Below are 26011 nucleotides of genomic sequence, written 5' to 3'. Positions count from 1 at the left end.
TACGCTTCCCATTGGCTAATCAGCGAGATATGCAAATTAACTGCCAACAAAGATGGTGGCCGGCAGCCATGCAGTTGAAGCGAACAGGAGGCTTCCTTGCTCCAGTGATGGAGGAAGCCAAGGTTCCCCGCCTGCCGCCATGGCCCAGCTCTGAGCTCTGAAAGCAACTAAGTTTCAATTATAGAAGCTAAACAAACCCCAGATACCTGCTTTCAGCCGGCCGCAGCCTCAGAGCTGGGAGCGCCAGTGACGGCAACAATGTTTCAATTATAGAAGGTAAATAAATCCCAGAATTAAAAAAAAAGAGAGAGAGAAAAAAGAGAGGCTGGGAGCTTCAGTCACCGGCCAGGCTGAAAACAGCCCTCAGCCCCTTACCCAGACTGGCCGGGCACCCCAGTGGGGACCCCCACTCTAAAGGGGGTGTGGCCAGCTGCAAACAGCCATCAACCCCTCACCCAGGCTGGCCAGGCACCCAAGCGGGACCCCCATCCTGATCCGGGACACCCTTCAAGGCAAACCAGCCGGCCCCCACCCATGCACCAGGCCTCTATCTTATATAGTAAAAGGGTAATATGCAAACTGACCCTAACAGCAGAAAGACTGGGAATGACTGGTCACTATGACACACACTGACCACCAGGGGTCAGACGCCCAATGCAGGAGCTGCCCTCTGGTGGTCAGTCGCTCCCACATGGGGAGCTCTGCTCAGTCACAAGCCAGGCTGATGGCTGCCAGTACAGCAATGGTGGTGGGAGCTTCTCCTGCCTCCTCAGCAGCGCTAAGGATATCTGACTGCAGCTTAGGTCTGCTCCCCGCTGGCAAGTGGACATCCCCCGAGGGCTGCCAGAGGAATGTCTGACTGCCATCTTAGGCCCAATCCCCCAGGGAGCAGGCCTAAGCCAGCAGGTGGTCATCCCCCAAGGGGTTCACGACTGCGGGAGGGCACGGGCCGGGCTGAGGGACCCCCCCGAGTGCACAAATTTTTGTGCACTGGGCCTCTAGTGTATATATAAAATCTGGCAGTAAAATATGGTTTTCAAGGCCACCTCTATCTTTTTCTGTATTTTGCCTTGCATCGCTTTTCTTGCCAGTATCATAGTCAACGCAGTTTATGATGCCTCATTGCTTATTGAAATGGAGATGGCACTAATGAAGCCTGCTATTATGAATGAGAGCAAATACACACATCCGACATTTTCTAAAAGGAAAGTTAAATCTAGGGAGTGATGTAACTGGATTGGTTACATATCTTTTTGCCATTGATGTATTACTGTTCTCTATGGGATATCATTTTCCATCTGTAGAATCTTCATAATAATGATTGCCATAGGCCTAATTTATTTTTGAGTTAGTAACAGCACAGATTCCACTCAAGACATCAAAGGAGACTAATACCCTCACACTTAGGAGATTAGTTTCGATTTGATACCTGTTTGAATGGCATAACTGATAAGAGTGGGTTAACTGATTAGGCACTCTTCTACACCTTTGTATGTTTTATTGAAGAATACTTTATAGACAATAACATTTGCCCCTTGTAAATTATAGTTCTATTATTTTTAGTACATTTATAGTCATGCAACCATCACTACAATTCAGTTTTAGAACATTTCCATCACTCCAAAGTTCCTTTCCACCTGCTTGCAGTCAACCACTGCTCCCACCACCAGCCCCAGGCAACCACTATAAACATGTTTATTAACAATGTTCCTCCTCACAGCCATTCTATAAGATTAGTTACCATAATTTCTCAGTTTTCCTGGGGAAGAAAGCAAGATGAAGGGAGCACACAGGAAGTGGATTCAAACACCTAGCCCCAGAGCCTTCTGAGCCACTACAAACCTGAGCGTCAGAATCCCCCAAAGGGCTTCTTAGGACAAGGACACCTGGCCCTCTCTCAGAATCCTGACTCCTTGAATCTGGGGTAGGGCTCGAAAATCTGCATTTCTAACAGGTTCCCCCTGATGCTGCTCAGTCCAGGGACCCTGCTTTGACAACCATACAATCGCAAGTATGTGAGAAATACTCTTGGGATGGGTCTAATTTGTAGCATGGCGCAGATTATACCAAGATTTCTCTCCCTTTTTATTGAATTTATCAGGGTGACACTGGTTAACAAAATTATACAAGTTTCAGGTGCACAAATCTACAACCCATCATCTCTACTCTGTATTGTGTATTCGCTACCCCAAGTCAAGAGTACTAAGTATCTTTGACAAATACTGCTAATTCTAGGGGAAAGAATTATATGCTATGAGACTAAGTGTAAACATAACCACTAAATACCCTCTGAAAAGTGTTCTCAATCACCTCGAAGTAGCATTGCTGCTTATTTTGTGTATGCCTTATCTGTCGATCATCTGGTAACTTTCATTTCAATGAATTAACATTACGACTGCTGTTTTCATTTTTGCCTTTTAAAAGGCAGACTCAAACTTTGTTCTTATGCCTCTAGTCACAAGCAAAAATGTAAAGGGTAATTTACCCAAATAGAAGAGAAAAAGAATTTAAAAGGCAGGGAATGAAAAGAAAGTACTGACTCACTGCAAACAGCTGCAAAATGTTGCCCTTGGGATAGAGGGTAACTCAATTGTGAAATAATAGCCAAAGCTCACGCTCTTAATAACTTTCTCTTAGCCCCCAGAAAGCTTCTCCACTTAATGTGAGATGCTCGGCAGAAGGTGCTGCCGGTTTGTGGCTGGCTCAGCAGGAAGCCTGGATTGAAAGCTCTTCATTTGTACAAACTCATTTGCATTTGTAATGCTTTTATTTTAAATCTCCTCTAAATGTAAATATTTTGGTCTCTTTTTCCCCATTTTTAAAAATAAAAATATTTTATTTTGAATGTGAGCCTAAATTTTGTTTGTTTGTTTGTTTGTTTGTTTGTTCGTCCATCCTGTGTCACTGTGGAGTGTTCCATGGGGTGAATGTGCCAGTGCATTCATGCTACTCCCATAGCCCAGGTAGAGGGGCTGATGGCTGGGTCTCACTCCTTCCTCTGCCTACCCGCCCCTGCAGGGACATCATGAGGGACATGTGTTATTAAGGGGACCTGCAGTGTCTTGGCCTATTTGAGTGCCTACTGTTGGAATCTCAGGCACCTTGTGAGCCTAAATTTTAAAAGTGAATGGCGTGGCTTCGCATCCTCCCTGAAAGATAAAGTGGCAACAGTAGATGATTCTAGATACTAATGGGGATGATTCTAATGGGGATTATACCCCATAAAGAGCCAGGCTGAGGTCGATGGGAGGTACCATTGTAGATGGCTTTTGGAATGCAGGGGAAGAATTAGTTAGAAAAGGTTCATTTGCTTGGGGAGGAAGTGGTTCGGTATGTTTCTTACAGAAAGCCTGCAGTTTCCTGTTCCTCAGTAACTGCTCAAATAGATTGTTATTTTTCTAAACAGCAAGAGAGTGGAATCAGCAGAAAGGCGTTTGCTTTTTCATGCAGTTGAGTGCGCACAAACGAAGGGGCCAGCCAACCTCAGCTTCTAACCATGGGGGTAGTCCCTGGCATTCTCAGACGTCCGGAGCCTCTTGGATGGACATAGGGTGTGAATTGGCCTCCTCGCTGCACCGCCAGGCCAGCCAATGCCTGACCACTGGACGTGCTCTAGAAGTGTCCTTGGTAGAGCCTTCAAGAGTCCAACAGACCCTCTGAGCCCGAGTCCTTCCAGAGCTTTTCTAGGTACATCTGAGCCCCACACCGAGAGGAGAATCAAACCTCTAAAACTAGCTTGGTTCTTAAGGCCAACACTAGCCCTGACCAAACTCTGCCACCACCATGCTGCACCCAGTTCTCTTATACTCAAGCGTGACTTGAGAAAACCCTCCTGTGGTCCGGATTTGGATGCATAGAACCAAAAATGATCAAGGCTGAAGTATTGGTCATCCACACGCTTGCAAATTCCCACCTTCTTCGCATGTGTGTATTGTTTGACTATTGAAGAATGTTAACATTCTACCATTTTTCAGGAATTAGTATGATGCATTTCAGTTCAGTGCTTGGAAGTACTATACCCCCGGCCCCTACACAGATGCTTGCTTTCAGCCTCTCTTTAAAGTAGACTTTAAAATAAGAGTCAGATGTGTCATTCAGGTTGAAAGAACAATGGCAGATAAGAAAGCAAACTTTCATTTCTGAAAATGGAGGAGTAGGTACTATGGTATATTGCCTAACTCTCCAGCACCCCACCATTCTCTCAGAACATTGTATCTTTCATGTTTGCATTCAACATTAACTTTCCTATGGCTTGGATAGGTTGAGATGCCAACCTAAGCAACTTTTACTTTGATTGGAAAATCCTTCAACACATTGCAACTTTACAAATACTTCTAGCCATATCTACTACTGAACCCTTCTGCTTAGCCAACTGGCCTCCCCACTGATCTCACTATAGCCTGTTCTTTCCCACCTCCTCCACACCTGGACTTATACCATCCCTACACAAAGAAAGCGTACTATTTCTTCTACCCTTCTTCAGACTTGTTTTACTCCAAGACTTATCTCAAATCTTACCTTCTCCAAAAGTCCTTCTCTGACTACCTAGGCGCTCTGAAATACGGTAGTATTTCATTTACTCAACACATAGACTCAGAGGAATTTGCTGGTAGGAGTGCCTCAGCTGGAGCAAAACTGGAGACATTTTTGCTGCCAAAACTGGGAGGAGGGAGTGCTATGATATCTAGTGGGTAGAGTCCAGGGATGCTGCCATTGAGAAAATGGACTTTCATTGTTTCTAGATTGAACCTAGATGAGGTAAGAAACTTGCATCCTTGTAGTACTTGGAGAGTATATCTTAGGTGTGCTTAAACATATTCAGGTAAGAGGCTCACTACCTCACAAGGCCACCTGTTCCGTTGGTGGAGAGCTCTGTTAGAAATGGTTTTCTGTGTTGGGTTGAAATCTGCTTTCCTGTAAGTGTTTTCTGTGGGCCATTAAGTTAATTCCTTTCATGCCATGGAGCCTTTATAGAGAGCTCCCTTGTGATCCCTTGCAGTTCCACATCCCTCACTAGTCTCCACGGAATGCCTGGTCCCATGACTTACCTCTATGTGTGCATGTTCCCCAAATATCGTGCTCAACTTCCTGATGATGGACAGGCACAAGTCTTATTCTTCTAACACAGTTAATCTAATCTTGTCATAGAGATGCCATCTCTCTGTAATGACCAGCCCCACAGAGATGATACCACTGCTGGCAGAGAGCATCAACAGACTGCAAATTATAATCCTAGTACAATACATTGTCCCTTATGTTTTGTGTAGGGTACTTGTAGGATGATTGCCTTTAAGGTGGAGGTGGGTCTTTTAGTTTGTAAAGCCTGTGTGAAAATTATTTATTTGTAAAGCAGGTAGGTAGCTTGGAATTATATGCAGTGTTCTTGCTTCTCATTTATGACAACACAATGAAGAAAATACCTCCTACTGCTCTGCTGACCAGTTTGTTGGGTTAATTTGGGAGATAGTGTCGGTAACCTGGAATTGTGCCAAATTCCAATTAGCACTCTGTGTAACCACTGATTTCACTTTAGAAGTAATTACTGTAGATTTTCTCATCTACCCTGAACATAGTGGACACGTTTCAAATCCCATATTGTATTATTCTTATCTAAAAGGAATTTTTTTTAGGTTTTATAGTTAAAAATTTTAAACTTACCTTGATGTAACTTAAGACTTACTGAAAAGTTGTAAAAATAGTATGAAAAATGCCCATATAATTTCACCAATTCCCCAAATGTTAACATTTTATTATGGTTAGTTTATTGTGTTTGTTCTCTCTGTTTTTACTCTCTAATTATTTTTCTGTGAACCATTGCAGAAAGTTGCTAATAGTATTTAAGCATGTATTTCCTAAGGACAACACTACAACATTCTTTTATGCAACCACAGTGCAGGGAATTCACAGTGATATAGTACTATTGACTAATCTACAAACCTTTCCAATTTTTCTAATTTTCCTACTAATATCTTTTATAGCAAAAGAAAAAAATTGTTTTTCCAGTCCAGAATCTAATTCAGAATTACATATTCCCTTTGGTTTACATGTCCTTGCAGTCTCCTGTGGTCTAGAACAGTTTTTCAGTCTTTCTTTGTTGATCACAACCTTCATATTTTTAAGACAGTCCACTTATTTTGCCAATTGTCCTTCAACTTAGGTTTGTCTGGCGTTTCCTCATAATCGAATTAGGATATACACGTAGGCAGGTGTCCCACAGAAGTGCTGTTGTGTCCTTCTCACTAGATCGCAGGAGGCATGTGTTTCTGTTCGTCCCGTTACTGGTGACACTACTTTGCATACTTGGTGAAAGTGTCATTTGTCAGGGTTTTCCACTGTAAACTTGCTATTTTTCTTTTTCTATTTGTCTGGTAAAGGAAATAGGTACTTAAGCTGTTAATTTCAACATAAGATGGTAGATGTTAAAACATTCAGATAGCCACAGTGCCATGAGAGCCAGTAACCTGGGAGCTGGGGGAAGGCCTCTGACACGATGACACTGCCCCTATGACGTAAGGAATGATAGGAGTCAGCCAAGGAAAGGGAGTGGGAGGGCGTGCCAGAAGGACACAACGCTAGGCACACAGCCATGGAGCCATGGAACTGCATGGTGTGTTCAGAAAACAACATTTGGAGTTCTAGGCTTGAGCTCTCAGACCCTGGGATCCCACCTGGAAACTTGAGTGCATGAGATCTCACAGGATGCTGGGAGAACGTCTTGTCTCTCAGGATGTGCTGGGTCTCCTGTTTCTCATCCCACAGGCCTTTCTCTCCAGATTAACACAGAGCCAAAAATAGCATAAAAGTGCGGCATTCTTGGGAAAAGTCACAGTAATCGATAGTCACAGAAGTTTTGTCATCAGGATGTACAATTTATTTTATTGCAGTTTAATTAATTTCCTTCTCATACAAGACAAAACCATCTTTGCAAAAAATTATGTCACTTCTTATTGTGGAGTATAAAATTTATGAAAATAAATATGTGAAAAATGTACAAAGGAAGTGAAAAATTAACCTGAATTTGGCTTTGAAGTACACAATCGAGAAGCCTGCCATTCATGGCTTGAATAAGAAGTGAAAATTGTAGAACGGTAAAGCACTGTCGCCTGTCTTTCCCCTTTGATACTTAAACTTTTTATTTTCGTTTCCACGCGTGCTGACTTACCCAGTCATGGGGTAGCAGATACGATCAGAGTGGCCAAGACTTGTCCAGGCTCTTGTCAAGAAACCTGTAATTCTCCAAGAATCTTCAAATTGCCTGCCTGCCAAGTCATTTCCTTTGTTCTTCCATCTATAAGACCATTTTTAAAAATATATTTTATTGATTTTTTACAGAGAGGAAGGGAGAGGTATAGAATCAGAAACATCGATGAGAGAGAAACATCGATCAGCTGCCCCCTGCACACCCCCCACTGGTGATGTGCCCGCAATCCAGGTACATGCCCTTGACCGGAATCGAACCTGGGACCTTTCAGTCCACAGGCCGACGCTCTATCCACTGAGCCAAACCGGTTAGGGCTATGAGGCCATTTTTGCAAGGTCAACATGAGTGATAATGTCAGCAAGAAAAGGATTATGAACCTCTGTCTGAATTTCAATGATGTCCAGGTAAGAAGAAAATTTTGAAAGAATTCTTTGAGATTTCCAAGACCACGTAAATTTTCCCCTAAGAGAAATTGCCGGGTTTGAGGGCTCCGCATACCAGCTCACTGAATCTCAGTCTTGAGCAGTGGCACCTTCATATTTATCTGCTTTTGCCTCTTCTTGCTGGGGTGGCGACATGCGTCTCTTGTCAGGATGATAGGCGAGCCTGTAGTATGCCACAGGACAGATTTCCTTGTTAGGACAGTATCATCCCTCTCAGGAGAAAGAGCCTGGTTGTCAGCATTTCTAAGATAGTCTGGTGCTCACTGCCACCTCTGCTGCAGAGTATTTGGCCACAAAGAGATATATTTGTCCATTGTGTTGAGTCACAGAAACAAGATCAAAGCCCATGGGAACTTTGTTGTACTTCCGGATGTAAACAAATCTTAGCTATATTTAACATTAACAAAACAGTATTTTTCTTTTACAGACGACAATTTTCCAAACAACACAGAAGAAACAAAGAAACAAATATTTTGTGTGTTTCTGATTCATAGGTTGCTTAGACTAGGATTTTGTCCCTAATTTAAGAATCTCTAATATAGAGTTTTGAAGACGTATTCAATTAAATCCTGTTTCTGTCATTTGGGGGAGGGAATAACAGATTCTTTTCTTTTTTAGAGATAAGATAGATAAATATTTGAGACCCCCTTCTCAGATCACTCTAGCTCTAAACTTAATAGAAGTTAAGACATTTGGCAAGAATGGGGTCCCCCTATCCAGGAGAGGAGATGAATAGTCTTGGTTCAGTACATTTTCTTCTAGGACCTTCTTCAGATTGGGGCGATTCATTTTAAAATGAATGCAGTTATCAGACCCTCCATATTCAAATAAGATTGTAGAAAAGTTTAAAGTCAAATAAAACTCAAACTTCTTCAGTGTATAATTTCCTCTTGCAGATGCCAGACCAAAGGTCAAAGTGATCTAGCATTTATATTTGTTATCATTTGTTGAGAGTAGAATTCTCCTTGGGATATATTTATAATTGTTTTAATATTAAAGTGTCTTTACAGGAGATTTGTGCTTAATCAATTTGTATAATAGCATATGCATTCCCCTTGAAGTTACCTTGCCAACTTTTCTGCGACTTTTGAGCTCCCCCATGCTTTTTAATAAGCCAAGAGATCAAATGAATACTCCCCCAGTTGCCCAGATATTGGGCAGTTATGGCTGGTTTTAGGTCACCTAAACTCTGTAAACATTTAAAGAGAACCCTTGTATCAGATGGTTACTTATGGGACAGGAGAGGCCTTTCATCTGTGTTCCCTAATCTCACCCTACTGTACGTGATCTGATTCAGGGACAGCAACTTTGGGGTCAAAAAGAATTAATGCCAGAGTAACCATAGATGCCAAAACACTCCCAAAACTTTGAAACGTGAAATGCACAAGACTGAATATATGCAAAAGGTACATTAAAGATGATCCTTTCGGCCCAGCCAGCATGGCTCAGTGGTTGATCGTCGACCCACGAACCAGTAGGTGATAGTTCGATTCCCGGTCGGGGCACATGCCCGGGTTGCAGACTTGATCCCCATTGTGGGGCGTACAGAAGACAGCCGATCAGTGGTTCTCTCTCCTCATTGATGTTTCTATCTCCCTCTCTCTCTCCCTTCCTCTCTGAAATCAATAAAAAAAGTGTTGTTTTTTTTTAAAAAAAGATGATCCTTCTGTAAACAGGGCTCTACCACAGCCTGAGTGGTTCAAACCATAGAGATTTATTCCTCACACTTCTCAAGTCTGGAGGTCCACTATCAAGATGTTGGCAGGTTTGGTTTCTTCCAAAGGCCTCTTTTTTGTTGTTGTTGTTGTTGTTACTCCTCACCTGAGGATATTTTTTCCAGTTATTTTTAGAGAGAGTGGAAGGGAGGAGGAGATTCACCGAGAGAACCATTGATGTGAGAGAGACACATTGATTAGTTGCCTCCCGCACATGCCCAGACCAGGCCCAGGGATCAAGCCTGCAACTGAGGTATGTGCCCTTGACCAGAATCAAACCTGGGACCCTTCAGTCCGCAGGCCGATGCTCTATCCACTGAATAAACCGGCTAGGGCAGCCGTGGGCAAACTACGGCCCGCGGGCCGGATCCGGCCCGTTTGAAATGAATAAAACTAAAAAAAAAAAAAAAGACCGTACCCTTTTATGTAATGATGTTTACTTTGAATTTATATTAGTTCACACAAACACTCCATCCATGCTTTTGTTCCGGCCCTCTGGTCCAGTTTAAGAACCTATTGTGGCCCTCGAGTCAAAAAGTTTGCCCACCCCTGGGCTAGCGCGAGGTCTCTCTCTTTTGGCGTGTAGATGGCTTGCCTTTTTCTGTGTCCTCAGATGGCCTTTCCTCCTGGTGTCTCTTTCTCTCCTTATAAGGATATTAGGGCCCTTATGACCTCATTTAACCTTATTCACCTCATTAAAGGCCCTATCTCCAAGTATAGTGATACTGGGGATTAGGTCTCTAACGTGTATTTTGGGGTAACACAATTCAGTCGTAACAACAGTTGTGATAACAGTTACCATTTACTGGGCACCTTGTGTGCTGGCAGTTGTGCCAGACAGTTCACATCTATTATCTAATTCAAATCTTAACAGAGGTAGACTGGGAGGGGGGTTGTTTTTGTTTTTAACCACAATTTTTTAAAAAGTTCTACAAAATAATCTATATTCTCTCACTTAACAGATGAGGAACTGAGACTAGAAAGTGAGGTAACATACCAAAAGCCATGCAAAGTTAGGATCTGAATCCAAGTTGTACTCGTATAGAGTACCAGCCTATACTAATAACTTCTTAGGTTGATCAGTTATTATCATATATGAAGAAAGAATGTCACTTAGATCTTTCTACCTAGCAAGGGTCAAAGGAGCATTTTTAACAGTGTATGTTCAGCTGAGTATAGGGGGAAAAGGCTTCTCAATGGACATGAGCTAAAGCACAGACTTGAATGTTCGTCCTTCCCCCCTCCCCAAATTCATGTTAAAGACTTAACCCACAATGTGACGGTATTTGGAGATGGGCCTTTGAGAGGTGATTCAGTCATGAATGGGATTAGTGCCTTATAAAAGGAATCCCAGAGAGATCCCTTGTCCCTTGCATCATATAAGGACATTGCAAAAAGATAGCTATCTGTGAGCCAGGAAGCCATCCTGACCAAGCACCGAATCTTCCAGTGCCTTGATGGATTTTCCAGCCTCCAGAACTATAAGAAACTAGAGGCCCGGTGCACAAAAATGTGTGCACTCAGGGGGGAGGGGGTCCCTCAGCCCAGCCTGTGCCCTCTCGCAGTCTGGGACCCCTCAGGAGATAACGACCTGCTGGCTTAGGCCTGCTCCCGGATGGCAGAGGGCAGGCCCAATCCCTAGGTGCAGCCCCTGGTCGGGCTCAGTGCAGGGCCGATGGGGGGTTAGGGCGCCACCCCCTCTCATGCACAGAGCAGGGCGATCGGGAGGTTGTGATTCCACCCTCAGTCACGCTCAGGGTAGAGCCAATTGGGGGGTTGGGGCACCGTCCCGTCACACTCAAGGCAGGGTCGATGGGGAGGTTGCGGCACCACCCCCTGTCACGCACAGAGCAGGGCCAATCAGGGTGTTGGGGCATTTCCCCCTGTCACTCACAGAGCAGGGCCCATCAGGGGGGTTGGAGCTCTGTACCCTGTCACACACAGAGCAGGGCCCATCAGGGGGTTGGGGCGCCGCCCTCTATCACCCACAGAGCAGGGCCAATCAGGGGGTTGGGGTGCCGCCACTCTCACACTCAGGGCAGGGCCGATGGGGAGGTTATGGCTCTACCCTGTCACACACAGAGCAGGGCCCGTGTGTGTGTGTGGGGGGGGGGGATTGGGGCGCCGTACCCTGTCACACACAGAGCAGGGCCGATCAGGGGGTTGGGGCGCCGCACCCTGTCGCACACAGAGCAAGGCGATCAGGGGGTTTGGGCACTGCCCCCTGTCACGCTGATCCCGGTGCCTGGAGGCATATTACCCTTTTACTATATAGGGTAGAGGCCTGGTGCATGGGTGGGTGCCGGCTGGTTTGCCCTGAAAGGTGTCCTGGATCAGGGTGGGGGTCCCCACTGGGGTGCCTGGCCAGTCTGGGTGAGGGGATGTTTGCAGCTGGTGCCCCAACCCCCCAATTGGCTCTACCCTGAGTGTGACTGAGGGTGGAATCACAACCTCCCGATCTCCCTAGCACATCCTTCAGGGTGGGTGTCCCCACTGGGGTGCCTGGCCAGTCTGGGTGAGGAGCTGAGGGCTGTTTTCAGGCTGGGGGTGACTGAAGCTCCCAACCGCTCCTTTTTTTCTTTTTCTTTTTTATTCTGGGCCAGCTTTAGCTTTGAGGCTTGGCTCCAGCTCTTAGGCCTCTGCTGCTGAAAGTAGGTTTCTGGCCTTTGCTTACAATGTTGCAATCCTACTGGCTGAAGCCCGGCAGGTTTCTGGGGTTTTGTTTAGCTTCTATGTTTGTTACGTAGTTGCTTGCAGCTCAGAGGCCTGCAGCGGCAGGCGGGGAACATTGGAGTCAGTCCTCTGTCACTGAAGCAAGCAAGCCTCATGTTAGTTTCAAGCTGCCTGGCTGCCGGTTGGCTGACAGTTAATTTGCATATTGCCCTGATTAGCCAATGGGAAGGGTAGCAGTCATACGCCAATTACCATGTTTCTCTTTTATTAGATAGGATAAGTTTCTGCTGCCTAAAAGCCGCCCAGTCTGTGGTATCTTGTTATAATAAGCCAGTGGTGTGAGACAACCCCTTGGAAAGGCTGTTCTAATAGTGGAAAGGGTGCCCGTACTCCTCCAAGTTGGTCCCCCACCAGCAGCTTCAGCATTTCCTGGGAACTTGTTAGAAATGCCAGTACCAACCCAGTTCTGAATCAGAAACTCTGGAGGTGGGGCCCAACGATCTGTGTTGTAGCAAGCCCTCCAGTGGAGTTTTAATGCTTCTAATTTGAAAACCACTGCTCATGCTATCTTGAGCACTGCTTAAGATCAGCCGATGCCTCTTCTGCTGATTCCATATTTATGAAATAACTGACTATAATTTATGTACCCACACTGAAGTTGGGGGATGTGCTAGTTCCTTTTATAAGTCTATTTCTGATTATAAATTCATAAGATAGTTTATAATCAATTACTTATGAGCTTGACAAGTGAATCCATGAAAACAATCCAGTCTAAGCTTGTAGAGAAGTCTAGTTTAAGCCTGTGAAACAGGTGCCAACACTGATCCAGAGTGGAGGTTGCTTAGCAACAACCCTTCCACCCCACTACTCCCGGGCTCTCCCTTCCATGTAGGACTTGCAACCCAGAGGAAGAACTACAGGTCACCAAAAAGTAGCTGATAATCAGTATTCCTGGCCTCTGGATTATAGATACAAGTGAAATGTTTCTTAGTTTTATTTCATGGACTAATTAATGTGTATCATTTTTTAATTGTAATGGTAAGTGGGGTTAGGCCTTTTTCAATTTGTTTAGGTAGCTATCTTATTTAGAAATTAGTTGATGGGCAAATTATCCTAACTTCTATGACTAAAGCTTTTGACTATTGCTTTTGGCATTTCTGGCCCTCGAAAATTACTGAGTAGTGAGTGACAATTATGAAAGTTAAGAGAGCTTTATGTTCATTGGTATGAATATTAGTATTTGAGATAAATATACACTCTTATGAGAGTGAAGGACAGAGGTTTCTGAGACATAAAGTCATTGCAATTAGTCAGAGGTATCTGTTATATACAAATAACAAGTCAGGCTGTTGGGGGTAATTAGAAAAAACAGGAACAAAGTTGAGAAAAGGAGAGGGAGGTAGAACAGATGGAGAGTACAGGATTTGTCAGTGCAGCTATGGGAGGGTTTAGAGAGCTGAAGGGAAGCATACCCAGGATCTAGGAGTTATATTTACAGTGGGGCCTGATTCTCTGGGAGAAGGGAGCTGAACCCTGGCTAAGACAGGCTGACAGGGTCTGCTTGGGCTATTTGGCTACTTTCTGGAACTATCGTGGGCAGAGCCTATGTGTTATTGAGAGGGATTGGGAACACCACCAGGGTATGTGGAGATTTTTTCTCTGCTTCAGATGAGCTAAGCATGCAAAAAGAAAAAAGTTGCCCAAAGTTCTATCTTAAACATCCCTCTGTTTAAAAGTTTATACGGAGTCAAGGATATTGAACGGCAAAATAGCATGGATTTCTCCCTTTTTAAATAAGCTGATTTTATAGTTATATTTATCTAGTGTAAAAGCATTTGTAAAAACAGATATGTATTTTTTATAGATTTGTGTGAGTAGATTTACAATACCTATTATTAATATGACTTCAGGAGACTGGGATTGAAGTGGGGCAGGGGCTGTTAGCTTGTTCTATGCATCTCTTTACTGTAGGACTTGTACAGCAAGCCTATAACTCTCGTTAACTTTATAAAATACATATTAAATTTTATAAGAGCTTTCCAGGTTTACTAAAAAAATCAGTCCCCAGTTCTCTTTTTTATGATATCTTAAATTCCTCAAATATGAATTTGTTACCAGCATTTTCGGCTCTCGGTTATTCAGTTCTGCAAAGAATTCAGAGCCAAGAACTCTAGCACTAGATGAAATTTATGTAGCATGCAAAGTGAAAGCACACTCAAAGGGAAGATCTGAATGGACGACTCCAAGAGCTGCTTTGGCCTTTTAGAACAGCGGTCGCCAACCTTTCGGACCTCGCGGACCACCAGTTGGCGACCACTGTTTTAGAAAGAAAGTCACAGAGGCAGAAGAAGTGAGCTAGCTGGGCTGCATGGACTCAGGAAACAAGTTACAGAGGCAAAAGAAGATACGTTGGAAATGTATGATAAATAAGGGATATTTAGTAATAAGGTTCATTATGCAAGCTAACAGTGGTCTCTAGAGTAGTTCTCTTCTTGGCACTGGGATGGCTCTCCTCCTGGTCAGGTAGAGGGAGCTAACTTTACAAAGGACATGGATGCCCTGCTTTTAGACAGGAGGTTTATGCCCCACTATTAGAGTACTAATTGCTTTCAACTGAAACAATCCTTACGGCAAAAGTGGCATATTTTGAAGTGGCCTACTATGATTCTCTTTAGTTGTTTTCCCCTTTGATCTTCTCAACCAACAGTTTACTGCACAATTCTACTTTTGTCTCCTTTGTCTTTATATATTATAGTTTCTGAGTTTCGGAGCAACGCAAGCCAACATCTTGACATACTAGATTCTGAATTTCTTTAGTGAATTCATAATAGCAAAAATATTTTATTGAAAAACCATATAATGTCAAAGGTGTTGTTGGTGAGTCCCTGACATTGGCACACTTCCCAGCCTGGTGTTCCACCTCAAGACAAAAGGACTGACAGGGCAGGGCCAACCTCCCATCATTTTCTCAGTGCTCACTTGTTCTGCACCCTATAGACAGCATCACTTTAACTTGAGATGAGTAAAGAACAATTCAAATAGGAAAAAAGTGGGATGGAGACCATAGCAAAAGAGTACACTTCCCTACCTATGTGCTTATTTACATAATTGTGTTTTTATAACATTTTCTGTACTTTTCCGTAAGCTGATACTGCCCTAATTATAGATTTTGGAAAGAACACTTCATTGTACCCCCAAATTACATAGTGCTTTAAAAAGGTACCTTCTTACCAAGTACCTTATAAACTCCTAATTACATAAAACAATTCAGGATACAGAAGAGAAACAGCCTGTACCGTTAACAGATGTTGGTATTGTTATGTACTTGAATACAAGGCTTTTAAAGATCTATAATATTTTTATGGTGTAAAAAGGAAAGAAATGACTCATTATTGTCATGTGTCACGGAGACTCCTGATCAAACAGAACACACATGGTCTATTTTGTGAGTTCCGTACAGTGCATTGTCAATGGGCTTGCCTTTGTGTGTGCAAAAGTGCCACTTATTCCAGCAAATTACCTTTGTGGCATTTGTACCTGCTTCTTAGACAGCTTGTGGGCACCTGGGCAAAGCAGAGGCTGGGTCCCTTTATCATGGCACACCTGCACAGGGCATCCCCACAGCGCCAAGCACTGGGGAAGTGGCCCCATTTACAGGTCGCTCCTCCAGACCCCCACCGAGGGCTTGCCCTCAGCGCACTCCTTCCCGCAGGTGGAGTGGAGCTGGCTTCCTGTACCATAGCTCTTTTTGTTCCATCGCTCTTTTTGTTCCATCATTTTTGGTTCTGTCTTAAGATACAGTGATGCAAATAACAAGGAAAGTAACCTTAGCGGAGCACAACTGAGGAAATTAATCCTATTAAGTATTGGACTTAATGTTTAATTTGAAGTTTTCAGCGCTATTGTTAAAAAAGAAAAGCTTCTTAGGATATTAGACTTGGAAATACCCTGTGTTTCTGATTAAAGAACAAAACTTTTAAAAATTGGGTTTGATTTTTGTATTATTGACAAACATTCCCATATGTTTTTCTCCAGGGAAAATTGTCTTCTGGGAACAAGCCAGACATACACACAAATTTACTCATTCCTTCACAGGTTTTGATATTAGCTTTAAGGTAGTTCTTCTTTTCTCTAAGAAAACCTTCCCTTTTGTAGCAAGCATTTTGAAAGTTGAGTTGCTGAAATGGGTTTCATGTATTTTTGCTTTTTGATTTGTTTGTTTTGTTTTTTTGTAATTTTCTTCCCACCCTGATTTTTGTGATTCTTTCCTTGGAAAACTGTCCTTAATGAGATTGTTGTTCCTTGTGGTACATTGACTGGTCCAGCAAGACTGAAGTTCAAGAACCAACTCAGCAGTAAAACAGTAAAACCTTGAGTATAGATTGATTCATAAATGTAAGCGAGCGAGTGTTGAAAGTGATGCATTATGTCACTGCAACATATTGACATTATCAATTATATGTCATTAAACAGCTAAGCTAACTGAATGATTTACTTTGTGTTTAACTGCCTTTCAATTAAAGGGAGCAAATGCTGAGGAACTGGGATGCAATATCAGTAACCATATATTTTCTCCTGTTAACACCAGCATCGCTGACCCGCACATGAGGGGCGTTTGAGCATTTTGCTGCCGGCTGTGCTGCCCTAGTTTAAATGGTCTAAATAAGCGATTAATGATTGGGAGCAGGCCCGAACACTGCTTCCAGATCTGTTCCTTCATGCATTTCCATGATGTCACCTCGCTGCCTGCTTGGGAGGCGTTATTTCAGGGTAGTTCACACTATTTTCCTGGCATTTGTTTCCATTGCAAGAGTCCTTGATGTTTCTTCATAGTTGTTTTTTAAAAAAATATTTTTTTAGCATAATGACTTAAACCTTAGATTGTTGGTTTTCCAGTAGCAATACAGGTGTTCTCAGTTTTGCAGTCAGACATATGAGGGCTACTCTGTATCGTGAAAGGTAGACTGTTGCCCTCATCAAAGGAGCTCTAGGCTTTTCCCCACGTTTCAGTGGTGATAACTTGAACCAGACATCTAGTTTCTTGGGACATTGTTTTATTGTCTTGCAAGTTAATACGGTATTTGGGTTTCACAAGGTTAAACTATACAAAGGGTTTCTCAAATGTGCATGTGCGGTAGATGGGTATATTAACTGTTACTCTGAAGTTGAGAATGTGAACTATTAACTGACCCACTGCATTTGTTCTCTGTGTAAAATTTTGTTATAACAGTGCTAATTACTAAGCAGCTGAATTTGTGAAAAAATGCACAGCAGTAATTTGCACCTTACTGTTGCTTTGCCATTAAAGAAGTTGTGAACACATACATTGGGCGCATGCAATTGATTTATGAAATTCTGAAGAACACGTTTCTTTATGGATCTTTAACAGTTGGACTTTGTAGCATTTGGTTTCTATATTTGTGCCTTTGAGACCTCATATTACCCCAATAAGAGCTGTGGAGTGCTGCATAGAACGTTTTAAACAGGAAGAAGAGCATTTTGCAGTAAGACCGAAACTTTTAAGTTATTACATAGGCTTTTGTTTTTGTTTTTTGTTTTTTTGCTAGTTTAAGAAAAAGAAGAAAAGATCTCCTGTCTAGTTCCTTCCTATCGATGTGAAATCATGAACTGCAGTAGTCAGATTTGAGTGTTCTGGTGACTGTTAAAATCGCTATTTCAGTGGCAAGTTAAATGGTTCTGTTCTGTTGGATCCACAGCCTGAATAGATGCTTCTCCATAATTAAGAGTCCATAACAGACCTAAACCAGCCGAGTTCTGGCCTTTGTTTTGTTGTGCTTTGGCCTATGAGAACCACTTCGAGTCTTAGGACATCATTTTTTTTTTCTCTCCTGTGGGTGGGTCAGAAACGTCCGCTTCGGGTAGTTTACAAATGTTATGGAGTTCTGACCATTTGAAAACTGCACATTCCACATTTTCATACGTGCACATTTAGATTAATTCCACATACCTCTTATTTGGAATTCTGACAGCCAGCAACTTTTAAAAGAAATTTGTGTTTTTAAAGGAATGTGAAAAATTAAAATTTCTTTCCCACTACCAAGAGTTGTTCTGTACTTTTCAGAAGCCCTGCTCACGGGCAGAAAGGAACGGTTTCAAAGGAACCTCATCTCCATATGGTTTTACTCGATAATCCTTTATCCACCATCTTCAACCCTCATTCCTTTGCTTTCTTGCCTGTGGCTACATTTCTATCTCTGCATCAATTAACACAGTGATTTATACAACAAGCAAGCAGTTTAGAGGTAATGGTACACAATTAACATCTCATTCCACCATAAAGGGTATGCTAAATACCCCAGTCATTGCTTTCTCTGCCTGGAATTGAAATAAGTGTTTGTCCTAATTCATATGCTATCTGATGTGAAGTGGGCCTGCTTTGTACTGCAGTACACCATTAATCTAATTATAGATAGCTGCAAATGAAGTGCTGTCTGAGCGAGGAGATTGAAGAAAATAGCCTTTTGTCATTTAGCATGACTCTGTGAAGCAAGATCACACTTTACAGGGCAATACTGCAAAATGGAAATCTCAATAATATTGCTGCCTGTTGCATCTTTTCTAATTACAACAGCATTGTAAACACAACTGGGCGCTGGTATAAATAGAGCTGTAGATACGCTGTCATGTGGGTTGTCGGAGAAAGTCCTCCGAGTGCTGTTGGATTAAATGATGCATCCTGATTGACAGCTACCTTGAGACTGTGCCGATGGAGTTGTCACGGCTTTATGCTAACAGGCTGCTCCAGTGCCTGCAGCTGTAGGAGGCGCCTTCACCTGGGTTGTACCTCCATAAGGACCCCTCAGGCTTTAATTCTGTGTTTTTAGTATTGCTTCATGGAGATTTGGGTGGGTTGGGTTGGGTAGGGTCTAATACTGAAGTGGAGGGGAATGTGTTTCACATGGCTTTGAACCCGGGCTATGGTTTTCCTCAAGTGTTCATTGTGTATCTCACAGGGAACGTAGGCAAGAAAAACAAAACAAGTTTGGAATACCTTTCTGATTCCACCTAAGTGTTTTAATTTGCATTAGTGTTTTTCTCTTTTTCTGACATGCTGTTGTTTTAAAAGATATATCATTTTTGCAGCATTTTTGGTTGCTGGCAGTTTTTCTGTAGCTCAAGTTAGGAAAGTAAACTTTTAGGGGCATATTTGAGTGCTGGCTCTCAGTGCCCCACTCTGAAAATGAAGACACAGCTTAATGTTGGAGACCCTTGGGGCCAGAAGGTATAGAACTTTGAATAAGAAGAGGTCCTTGTATTGGAAGAAATGGACTTGCCACCTCACTAAATAAGTGAGGGCCGATGAACAGTAGGTATATGGCTGATGCTTCAGGATGTTAGGATAACTGATGTAAAATAATCCACAGTAAAGGTTCATTCACTTAAGGTTCATCGTTTACTCTGGCACAGTGTGACTGAGATGGCCCCCAGTTGACATGAAAAAGCATTACTGTTCATTCACATATCCTCACTGTTGGGAGAATGGCGTAGAAATGGAAACTGGAGCTGGGTTACTTTAAGAGCAATGAAGCTAAAGGCTTGGAAATCACAACTGAAAAAAATATGTAAAGCAAACCAACACTCATCTTGCCAGGAGCCCACAGACCCCTAAATCATACAGACACTTGAGAGCGAGGAATATATAAACTCGCTGGTAAAGCTGGAGGCCTTTGAGAGAAGCACATGGATTTAAACTCCATAAGGAGATACACACACTAAACTAATGCAGACACCAGCAAGATGGTGTTTTGTGTGACATCTGAGTGGGGTGCATCCACAGTGAGGGCTGCTTGTGGCCCAGACTGTGTGAATGGCAGAGGTGGGCGTGCCCACTTGCAGGATGTTTCTGTTAACCCAAACCACGATTGGCTCCCTCCTCCCCCAACAACCACAGCTCTGGGCTCCCTCTTTTCCCTTTTTATCAGGTTTCATGTTAAGAGCTGTATGTTAAGTTTTAAAACAATTCTATTATGTTCCTTTTAATTGTCCGTCTCTTATAGTTTTCTTCCTGATCCTTTCATGTCTGGTGTGATCCCTTTTTCTTTCTTTCATTTGAACTTTTTGAGAGAAATTTTCTTGTTAGACATGGTTTACCATTGTAGACACCATAAAATTAATTTGCTTAGAGACCTGGGCTTGGGTTATTTTACCATAATTAGATCATGAGATAAGACCTTGGTCCCCCCCCCCCCCCTTATTGTGTATGTGGACTGAGGAGTCTGGCAAGCTAAGCTGGGGAGCACCTGTTCTTACCCGGTGAGGTGTGTTTTTCAAGGACGTATTAATTTGACTGTGGTTTGGAGAGCACCTCCCAAAACCCACAGAGTGAGGTTCCGTCTACTAATGACCCGCAGCTATTGAACCGGCAAGCAGCTCCTAATCCCTCAGGCAGACGATCCTCGTGACCTTGCAGGGTGAGCACCTCTGCTGCTACTAGGGTTGCGCTTCTAGGTTGCTGCTACTAGGCTATCCACTAGCCTTTTACAATCAGGGACTTTTACTCCCAAAGCATCAAGTTCATGGCTTTGCTGCTTGAAAACAATAACAACAGCTTAAAATCAATACTCTCCAGGGACATTTCGCAGAACCCATTAGGAATATTTAAATGCCTAGCGTACAGCCAGACTGCACTGCACGTGTCATAGGGCATTTTCCTGAAATCTCTCAACTACTTGGCTGCTCTGCCCGTGCCCCCTAAGAATTCAGGGAAACCAATAAATAGCAGTTTTGATCATAAACTTTGAAAGCCCTAGTGTACATTCTTAAATGACTTCTTTTCTGGGGCATCAAAAACCTTTTACGGTTCTCACCCGGCAATTCATTCTGATGGGCCCATATGCTGCACTCCACTTAGATCCCATCCTGGCAAGCACCCCATGCAGGCTGCACGGGCGAGCCAAGAGGTTGTTTTAAGAAGGCGTGTTTGCATGGGCATGCTCAGGGGTCAGGACAACATCAAAGGTAATCTTAAAAAGAGAACCTCCCCGATGCCTCCTCCTTTTATATTCCGAGAGGTCATTTCTAAGCCAACTATTTGCAGCAAGGCCTCTCCTGAGGCATTTACCCCCTTGTTTTTTTTGTGTGTTTTTTTTTTTTTTGCCTGTGATTACAATAAGTCACTTATCCCCAAACAGATTTTAAGAACAATAAACAAATACAAAAGGAAAAGGAACATCTCATCAATAACAAAGACCGCATCTAAAGGCCCTGAGTTTTGTGGCTCTTTTACATCTCTTTCCAAGCAAAGCAGGAGTCCTACAGAGAAAGGAATCCGAAAGATAGGAAAATTATAAAAATAGTAAGAGGATCCAGTTTTAGTCAGGATCTTGTCATTTCTGGGGAGAAATGGAGCTTAGGACAGTCTTAGCACTTGATTTCTATTCAGGCTTGTTTGTGATGTAGCTAAAAGTAGTTTTTAAGGGTATCCACTGTTGTGAAATGTGATACATTCTTTATTCTCAGTGCAGAAAGATGCTTTCCCTGAATTTAGTGCTCACATTTTGAAGCCAAGTTGTGTACCAAAACCCACCAAAAAACAGATCTGTATGCTGCACTGGAAACCAGACAACTAGGCCCAGTGCTGGTCAGTCCCTGGGGAGGAGCGGCCAGGGTGCAGCCACCTAAGAAGAGGAACTTTTTGTTGATGGTGCTTCTAATGTTGGACTTCCCTTCGAAGGCAGACAGCACAGACACTAAAGCTGTGCAATTTGGTACAATTATATTCTCCCCTCTCTTTCTCTCCTGTAATGAAGGACTTTGAGGTACAATTCCTCGTTGATAAATAGTCCCTCTCTGCCTGGAATGTTTATTAGACTGACAGCAGAGCGCACTCTTCTCGCTTGTTCTCTTGCCACTTATGATTCAGATGAATTTTAATAGGAGCAAAAAAGCTTTTATTTGCCCTGTAATTTCACTTAAGGATCATATCCTTCAGAAACTGGCAGACACTTGTATGTCTTGATTGCAAAACACACACTCAGGAGTAAAGAAACATGCAAAAGATGTTATTCTTCAACCTGTCACAGCGCCGTTCATCTGCTCTGACTTAGGCCATCAAAGCGCTTCCTCGGGGCCCTCCCCCACCCCTCCCTCCTCTTTAAATAGGCCCGCAAAGAGCACACTTAAAGATTTCCGCCAACCCTGCACCGAATTAAAGGGTGAATTCTATTTTGCTTTTGCATCCCTGCCATCATGATGCCCACAGGAGGCTTTAGGTTACAGCAGCTTTTTTTGAACAAAATGGGGCCGCCTGGATGCTGCAATCTGCCTCCCCAGGGGAAATGCGATCTGGTAGGGATCCAAGAATCTTCAGGTGGCCGTTCCCACTTCACCGGCTAACACGTCCTCCCACCATTTTATCTTGTTTCTGTTTACGTAGACCAAACTGAGGCTCACCTGTTTATTCACAGAGATCCAGGATTTTTCCTGCTGGGCAGAAATTCTCTTCGCCAGAAATGTCCTGTTCGAACTACCTTTGGTGTGCCCTTAATTGTTTGTGAGCCACCTACAAACGGTGCCATTAAAATACTTGGCTGTGCATATTGTTTTCTTTCAGTGGTTTTAAACTCTTGTTATATTGTCCCTTAATACAGAAGACATTCTCATCATATTTCATCTGTATCTATCCTAACCACCTTGTTACAGAAAGACTACGTAACGCTGTGCCTGAAAAGAAAGGCTAACATTTTCAGTCGTGAATATAACATTTTATGTCACTAGAAAAAATGGAATTTTAAGTATTGTTTTGCCCAAAATGAACAATGAAACCCTTTGTCTTAAGTTATTGATACGTAGAACAGCAGTCCCCTTGAGGGAGTGGGGCGTTAGAGACAGCAGTCTGCTGCCATCTACTGGTGCGTGCTCACACTCACCCCTTTCCCCTTCGGCTGACCCAGCTCACGGAATTGGTGTTAATTGGGATAAGTTTTGTAAGCGGTGAAGGGAAAACAAAAAAATGCTCAGTTTTCTTTATAAAATTTTCAGATGTTTTCTTCATGTAACAAAAATGATGGCTATTTATCACTAATTAATTACAGAGGAGTTCTTATTTCAAGAAATCTCTTCAGTAAGTGGCTCATAACATGTGCCAGAAACAGATGAATTTATTTTGTTTTTATGTACAATAATTAAAAAGCCTGTGACTTCGAAGGCATTATCATTTAAATTTAAAAGGTAAAAGCTGATTTTGAATGAATGCTACTTTTGAGAAAGGCGTTCATCATTTAAACTCACTTATGTTGTTTTTCCTTAAGTACAAGGTGCATATCTTAACCAAACTCGCCGCAGAATTGAACAGATTTATGCTGGAAAAAGTGGCTGAGGATACGAGCAGCACCCTTCGCTCCCCGATGCCTGGCCTGGTGGTGGCCGTCTCTGTCAAGCCTGGGGACATGGTAAGGAGCATGCCTGCCTGTGGGGTGGGGGCAGACTGAAGCGTGGCTACTTCCTGAGCAGGTCTTTCTCCAGTCGTACTACCCCCCACAAAACAGCAAAGTAGCTTTTGTACATATTTTGTCCAACTGTTCACCTTTGAATCAGATTAGTGACAATATCTGAGTGCCCCTCCCCTCAAATCATCTGGAACTGGAACCGAAATAAGGCCTAATTCATTCAGTTATTTGGCAAATTTGGAGTTCCAGGAAGTATCCTATTTAAAATTTCTGTTTACTCTCTTAGCTCTCTGTGCGTTAAGCATCCTTGAAGAAAACTCCTAGCAAAAAATAATCCTCCGATGGGGAATTTTGGCCATGGTTTTTGGAGTAAAAGGGAAGGGAACTAAGGAAAGTTAACTCTGTAATCGTGTAGCACCAGAGCACTTCCCTGCCTTGATAAATAAAACCTAGGATCACTTAGGAAGGTTTTCATTTCGACGTTGTGACATGAAGGCATGAATCAAAGCTCTATTAATAACCAAAGTTCTGTTAACATGTTCAGTCTCACAATGGCGTGCTGTGGACAGATTGGTGGGATCCATGCATTTTCTGAAAGCATGGTTAGAAATTACTTATTAACAGCAAAAGTAAAAAGGAAACAAAGATTTAACCAGAAGATTTCTAGGGGGCATGTAAATACTTGCATTTTTGTTTATGTGCCGCCATAAATAAGGGCCAAACATGATCGTCTTTCATGAATGACATGGTAATTCCATTTTGTGACTCAGTTAAGTTACAGGGGTTTATATATTTTCCTGTAAAAATTACATTAAAACTGCTTCTATATTTCTTTATTAACATAAATAAATTAACATTGAGGAAAAACTGACATAGTTGTCTGTGGATTCTAGAAAAGTATTTATAATGAGTGAATATTAAGAAAAATAATCAGTTTCAGTTATTGAAATGATTAGCCCTGATGCTTTAAAAATTACATGTATGTGATGAATATGGGGAGGGGCTTGCCTTGTATTTCTTCATTCTAAAGCAGTGGTTCTCAACCTTCCATATGCCGCGACCCTTTAATACAGTTCCTCATGTTGTGGTGACCCCCCAACCATAAAATTATTTTCATTGCTACTTCATAACTGTAATTTTGCTACTGTTATGAATCGTAATGTAAATATCTGATATGCAGGATGTATTTTCATTGTTACAAATTGAACATAATTAAAGCATAGTGATTAATCACAAAAACAATATGTAATTATATATGTGTTTTCCGATGGTCTTAGGCGACCCCTGTGCAAGGGTCGTTCGACCCCCAAAGGGGTCGCGACCCACAGGTTGAGAACCGCTGTCCTAAAGGGTTAGATTCTAAGGAGATAGCCCCTTGGCCTTGGCAGTGAGCTGTGTGCACTCACGCTAATGGGCAGCACAGTTAGTGGAATCTTCCATAGGATGGTAAACAATGTGAGGGGTGGTTGTTGTTTTTCATCTTCCTTCTTAAGCTTTTTCTGGAAGCCACATGGGCTGTATACTGAGCTTGTCAGTCCTAATTGTGTGTTTTTAATCATAAAATCACATTTGTGCTTTTAAAAAAATGAGTGTTTAATGGCAATCCTTACTTTTCCAACACCTGAGTCAAACCCTGAGAGGCGGGAGGCGGCTCCTGCTGAGCGTGGAGGGGCCGTTCCTGGCGGCCCTGCTCCTCCGTGTGCTCCAGCCTCCTGGCTGTGGCTGTGCTGGGGCAGAGAACAGGCAGCTTGCAGCCTTCTTGCTTCCAACAACTGCTCCCTCCTCCTCTGGCTTCTCCAGATACCAGGAGGGTTTAGCCTTCATGCTTTCCGTTTCCTGGTTAATAATTTAATGTGGGAAAGCAGGGCATTTAGTAAAATGGAACAATGTGTATTAATTTTTGGTTCATTGGGGTAGCTCAGATATTGAAAACCACCACCAGTAATTACATGTGGGTATTCAAGAATGGCTTAATTTGAGAACTGACTGGAGTCTCTATTTCACATATTCCTTTAAAGTCAGAGGACATGGCTGGGGGGTATATCCTCAGTCCTTCGCCTTCCATATAAATGCTCTTTGTGCGCATGTGCCTAGGCTGGGCTGGGAGACCAAATGCTTTCTTTTTATTTCTCTTCACCTCCCAGCACTACTTCTAGTCCCGGCAGAACTTCCTTTTATATTTTGTGGCATTATGTTTTAATAAAATAGTGTTCGCTCTTGAGTTATTATTTGTGAAAAATGTCCCAAACCGCTAATACCTAAGCCAAATGCAGGGCGAGACGTTTACAGGTCAGCTCTTACTACTCATATAGTTAAATCTGCTTCGTGTAATTAAAACACAAGAAACTTTCCTTGGACCAAGGGCAGGGCACTTGCTCAAGGCCACAGTAAGAAAATAATACTTGTACCTTTTAAGTGTTGAGGTTTAAAATTATTGTAACACTGCAGGGCATGTTGTACTGTTCTCAGCAATAACAATAGCTGAGCCAAGGTCCCACTTTTATCAATAGGAAGAGAATGGAATCAATCATCTGTGTATTTTCAAGGAAAACAAGGATCTAAAAAAACAAC

General features: G+C 42.7%; 1 protein-coding gene across 1 annotated transcript in view; it reads left to right on the top strand.

Annotated features, from left to right (window-relative positions):
• PCCA (propionyl-CoA carboxylase subunit alpha) overlaps positions 1–26011 on the top strand; it is a 382136-nt gene that overhangs the window by 344476 nt on the left and 11649 nt on the right. Inside the window, exon 22 of the mRNA XM_081082496.1 lies at positions 23303–23443. Within this exon, the coding sequence (XP_080938622.1) occupies positions 23303–23443 (141 nt within the window). The remainder of the gene's footprint in view (positions 1–23302; positions 23444–26011) is intronic.

Source organism: Myotis nattereri (genome assembly GCF_964212035.1).
Source record: "Myotis nattereri genome assembly, chromosome: 2".
Lineage (NCBI taxonomy): Eukaryota > Metazoa > Chordata > Mammalia > Chiroptera > Vespertilionidae > Myotis > Myotis nattereri.
Note: the sequence above shows the minus strand (reverse complement) of the source record. Positions and strands in the feature narration are given on the sequence as shown.